The 6000-nt window shown below is 43.9% G+C and overlaps 1 protein-coding gene across 1 annotated transcript in view; it reads right to left on the reverse strand.

Moving 5' to 3' along the window:
- Positions 1–6000, reverse strand: part of LOC121589491 (alpha-protein kinase 1-like) — a 51194-nt gene that overhangs the window by 5314 nt on the left and 39880 nt on the right. The window contains exons 7-8 of the mRNA XM_041908439.1: positions 4679–4807; positions 4267–4590 (exon numbers count right to left, since the gene is read on the reverse strand). Of these exons, the coding sequence (XP_041764373.1) occupies positions 4267–4590; positions 4679–4807 (453 nt within the window). The remainder of the gene's footprint in view (positions 1–4266; positions 4591–4678; positions 4808–6000) is intronic.

The raw sequence follows: 6000 nt of genomic DNA on the forward strand, positions 1-6000 counted from the left end.
TTCCTTCTTCAACTCTCTTTTTCTCTTGCTCTATCTCTCCATCTCTGGCTTTCTCTGTCCCGCTCCAACTTTAGCAAGGTAAACTTTGTGTCGAGCTCCTGTTCTGTTAGAGCATCGTTCCCCCCCGAAACATATTATTGGTTCGGGCTAACAAGCACACATCAAAATGCGCACACAAAAACAGACACACGCACACACACACACATATATATATACACATACACGCGCACGCAAGCTGAGGACACGCGCTTGAGTGCATGCAAAATGTAACCCAAACACACCCTAGCCCGGGGATCGCGCAACAGCAATGGACGCGTGTGCACGATCGGCCACAGGTCGGCCACATCTGCCCCCACCTTACCCCCATATACACCGACCACTGTGTGCATCGCGCCGTGCAGAAAACACACACACACACGCGCAGTGTCGTCACACAGTTCTGAAGCGAAACAGCGCAACATAGAGCTCGATCAACCCGCCTTTCTGCGCGATATCATCATCCTGGCTCGTTCTCCGGGGACTGTTGCACAAGCGCTACCTAGCACACCTACTCTCTCTCTCTCTCTCTCTCTCTCTCTCTGGCCGTCTTTATCTTGTTATCTTTTTTTTTTGCTTTATAGGACACTGGTTGAAACTGATCATCCCTACACTAAACCCCTCGTCCTGAGTTTACTAATAAACTCTCTCCTTCCCTTTCTGCTGTAGGATTTGTGTGTGCGTGTGTGGGACGAGGCGGGTTTGTTGCCGAAAGTGCCCTCCCTACCTCCCCAAGGACCTCTCCACCCTCCCTTCCCAGGCGATCGATTTTAAAAAGTCTGACTTCGTCAGTTTGTCGATCGAGATTGCCGCGGCTGTGCCTGTTATCTATTTACAAAAAAAAATCGAACAAAAACTTGCCCCTTTTCCCCCCTCTTTTCGTATCAACTGTGCAGCTCAAGTGTCTGCTCTCTACTAACTATGTATATATGTTGTTGTTTTTTTTTATATATATAATCGTTATAATAATACATACATGTGTGCTCATATATGTGGGTGGCTCAGCTCAATCAACTGGCACAACTAAAATGTACTTAAAGATAGTTTACATTCTGTTCTGCTTTTTTCTTCTTCTTTGCTTCACCTCTTTCTTCGCCGCTATCCATTGTTGGTGTGCGGTGTTGTCTAAATTCTAAAAATGTGTCACCTCCCACGGCAACATAAAACAAAGGGTGGGTGGGGTGGGTTTTTTTTCTGTTTGTTTTGTATTAGCATGTGTGTTGAAATAGATCGAAAAAACGAAACACACACACACATACACACACACATTGAACTAAACTAAAACTAATCAACTAATGGATTGTTGCGTCGGTATACCGTTTAGTAATGTGTTTCAATGTACATTCATTTCATTCATACACACATATACGCACAAACACATTTTGTGAGTTTCTGGTATGTATGGGAGGGGGACAGACAATCTTCCGCTCTCGGCTGTTGCGATTATTTTAGTTTGGCTGTGACATTACGATCATGTTTGCTTTTTTTTAATATATAATATATATCTTATAATGGGTATATTCACCGTGTGCGCAACGCATCATCTTCGCTAACGTTTAGTAACACACATCCCCCTTGTCTGTCCACTATTTTCTTCCTTCTGTTTTTTTCTTGTTCGTATCTAACCCTGTCTTTCGTGCAAACCTTTTTCCCCCCCTGCGCGCCCTGAAGCAGATTCCTAAAACACATTTATTGTTGGTATTGTTTTGCTTTTTGCTTGTTAGGGGGCTTTTTTTTTTTGGATGCGATTGCAACGGCAATATTGTTGTCGCAACTCTATGGGACGCTGTTCGGCTCCGAATGTCAGTGTGGGGGGGGCAGCAGCAGTGTGGTGCCGTATGTGCCCTAAAATATGTTGAAGCTTAATGGAAAGTGCTGCAATGGTAAGCAAAAGAATACTTGGGTTGCGTTATTTTATTACCACACACGAGGCAAGAGGGTGGCGACGAGGGGGAGGAGTGGGGGGGGAGCGGGGTTTTTTTTTGGTGGGTGAGCAGTCAGGTACGGGTATGATGGCTACAAAACACTTGTGGCAAGGGACATTTGACAGTGGGGCGCGGAGGGTTCAACGGAAGGTGTTCGACGCGAGGAACTGAGAAAAAAAGGATTTAACGAAGGACGAGTAAGGGTTGTGGAAAATGAAAAGTGATTGGTTTGAACAGATTAGAAAAGCAACCGAGGAAGAAAGGCCTGCTCAATAGTGCTGTGAAATAAAACAAAACAATATCGGTTACAGTGCTTGTTTATGAGTGTTCATAAGCCAGTGAGTGTGAATAATTAATGTAGATGTGTGTGTGTGAGTGTGTTTTCTTTAAAATTTGGCAGAGTTCGGAAATGAAAATTTGGAAACGTTTTGGGTGCGAAGTTTAAGATAAGAATAATCAACTGTAAGGTTAAATTAAGGAATATGAAGAAACTATAGAACAAAGGCGTTTGGGCGTGTGTGAGCGTGTTGAGTGTTTGTAGAGTTTTATGGATTTTTGTAAATAATTTTGTTCGCCTTGAAAGTCGAACACTTTCACGATAAAAATATTCTACTAACAGGAACACAAATAAACTAAGCACAAACTGAGTTAAAATAGTTATGGAGGAGGTAAAACAGCCAGCATGTTACAAATTGCTGTCTTAATGAGCGACTTATAACCAGGGCTGCAAAATGTCATAGTCAATGTCATAAAAAAAATCTGACTGAAACAAAATCCATGTCAGCGTCACATACTCAATTGTGATAATCAGACGTGATACTTAAAACTATTGGTGTGACCATCATTCGTGACATTCTTGCGATCAACGCTTGGTCAGTCACTATGTCATGACTTTTTTTTACTGTGATGAGTTCTGCAAAATATCACTGACATAGTCATGACAAACTCCGGCTGAAACAAAATCATGTTTTCAGCGTCACGAGCTCTACTGTGATGATCAGAGATGAGCCTCAAACAATTGTTGCGACCATCACATGCTTAGTGACATTTTCTGCAACCAACTCTTGGTCAGTCACTTGGTCGCGACATTTCCAGCCGGTGAGCATAACGATGGTCATGGAAGATATGCGGTGCGTGCGAGTGGTTCCAAGAAACAAAACGAGCATGGTTTCTCGCTCTGTTTGACACAACAGACCATCAAACCAGACAGAGCGAAAAAGCATGCTCATTTTGCTGCTTGGGACCACTAGCCAAGTATATTCCAAGATTGTCGTGATTATCACCGGGAGAAAATGTCATGACCAAGTGAGTGATCAAGAGTTGGGTACTAAACAAAATGTCACCAAGCATGTGATTGATCCACTAACTATATGAGTCTCACCCACTGATCATCACAGCTGTGTACGTGACATTTGGCAGCACTGCCCACAGCCAGAAACAGTCATGAATATGCTTGTGACGGCATTAAGCTTAGTTTGTTTGTCAGAGAATCGCGGTTGACACAAGCACTCGTCATGTGTGGGCATGTCATGACGCACGTTAATTGAGTATCAGCAATGAGCATCAAGTTACTACGGATATGTTAATTGTTTTCGTTGGTGAACATCTCGTGATGCTCATGACATTTTGCAGCACTGGACATAACACACACCTCAAACGGTCGTAATGGATTTTTTTATTATTATTGTATTTTTACTCAACACGGAAAGGAATTACTGATCCTATTTATATATTCTATATTCTATTGATTTTTTAAAGCTTTAAGAAGAACAATATGTTCATGGTTAAAAAGAAAAAAAATGAATATAATAATCGCTTTATTTAATTTAAATGTTGCTACACCGGCACGAGAAAATGTTACTTTCAGCTTAATAATTATTTTTGATATTATTAATTATGGCCATTTGTTTTGTTAGTTTCTCGTAAAAAGATTTAAATGGATTTCAATACAGATTTTCATCGCGAATTTAAACAGGTTTTGATTTAGCACAAGCTGCGCAACTCTGCCGGAATCATTCCTCAGCTTTAACAAACAATTGTAACAATACTTAAAAAAAAAAGAAATATTTTCACAAAACATAAACACACACACAAACACAGAAAGACCGGGTAAAAGTAAAAGAAACAAATGCGCGACAACCAAAGCCATCTCCTCCTTCGCTGCTGAGTCTCGCGACTAAGAGGGAACGCCGGACATGGGGTGGTGAAGGGATGCATGATGGGGGGGGGGGGCCTGAGATACGGGAAATCAGGGGGGAAGAGCGGGGCAGGGCATTAGACGCTACACCCGGGGCCAGAAACTAACCTGCTGGTTCATGTAGTGTGGCTGCCCGGCCATCGGCAAGTTCATCATCGCCGGATGTTGCTGCTGCTGCTGGTGTTGTTGCTGCTGCTGCTGCTGCTGGTGTTGCTGATGCTGCTGATGCTGCTGCTGCTGGTGAGCCATGCTCATGTGCGTCTGTTGCTGCTGTTGATGGGCCAGCATCTGCTGCTGCTGCTGCGCATTCATCGGTATCATCGGTCCGTGAAGGTGTGACGCGGCTGTTTGGTGTTGTTGTTGCTGCTGCTGCTGCTGCTGTTGTTGTCCGGGGTGTAGATTCTGATGCGAGTGGGACATTTGCATCATAGCCTGTGCAAGGACCAATTGAGGGAAGAAAAAAAACACAAATGAAATTACAAAACTTTGTCGGGAGGAACATACTTCCGCAATAGGTTACAGCGACCACACACCACAATGAGTGTGTGTTGATGTGTGGGTTGATCGGAAGATTATTTTTTTTTTCATTTGATAAGTTGATCGTGGTTGATAATTTGCATTCATTTGCATTTGTTTGCACCATATGTAAAGTAAAGTAAATTTAGTTTCGCTTTCCAAAAGTGCCCGTTGTTTACATCGGTTTTCCGAAAGCGAACCGCCCGCTAGATGACAGCAACTGTCATCGTGACAGTTTGACAGCTTGACAGCCAACGGAAGCCTCGGCGCGCGCGCGCGCACTCACACACGTCTACACACAGCCAGGCGCTCTGCAGACATGCCGTACCGGATAGCAGAGCTAAAGAGCGACCGGTTTTCTACCGAAATGCAATAAAACCGCTGCCGAAAAACTGAGCAATAGTCTCAAAAATGAGGCGCCGATTAATTCAAATCGTTGGTTTCGATGCGTAGTCCTTTAGGCAATCATAAAAAAAAACTTATTAAGCTGTCGTTGAGCTTAAGGAAAGGGAACTCTAGTTATTATGTGCCGACAAATTAGAAGACTTTTTGGTTCTCCACATTTTGCGACCAAGGTTAAGCGTCCCAAATAAAAGGGAATAATTCCAAACATTTCGACATTGCCCTGTGACAGGTACACGCACACGAAATTCACGACGTGTTTTTTTTTTTTTTCATTCATTCATTCCTACCCGGCGTGCGCGTCACCGACGCTCTGCTCTCCCCCTCCAAACACACCACAAAAACACGAAGCACAAACACGCACGAAAACCCGGCACGAATTAATAGACGAACAAAACAAAAAATAAAGCAAAAGACTGCACACTACGGACGCGTGAAAACAAACCGACGCACACAGACGGAACGACCCTAGCTACACACACGGCAAAACGCGGACGCACTTATTTTGGCGGATTGCTAGAAGCGAAAAGGCCGCGCACACACGAAAAAAAAACCCGGAACGGTGCGTCGTTCCTACCGAGACGGCCACGACATTTCTGACGGGCACGGTTTTGGCAGCGAAATCGAGCCAGCCGCACCAACACACCGAGCCATAGCCAGAGTTTACCACTCGCTTGCAATGTGTGTGTGTGTGTGTTTGAAGGAGGCTCACGTAAGTAAACAAATACCATCGTGCAAACGTACCACCACCACCACACTAAAACAAACACACACACACACACACACACACACACACACACATACACACACACTGTCACGGCAGCTGTGATGACAGCTTCTCCCTTCCTCCAATACTACTACACCGTGACGTCGTAAACACACACACCGCTAAACAAAATATATACAGCTGCTCTATAATCTGTT

Source organism: Anopheles merus, chromosome X, assembly GCF_017562075.2.
Source record: "Anopheles merus strain MAF chromosome X, AmerM5.1, whole genome shotgun sequence".
In the NCBI taxonomy this organism is placed as follows: domain Eukaryota; kingdom Metazoa; phylum Arthropoda; class Insecta; order Diptera; family Culicidae; genus Anopheles; species Anopheles merus.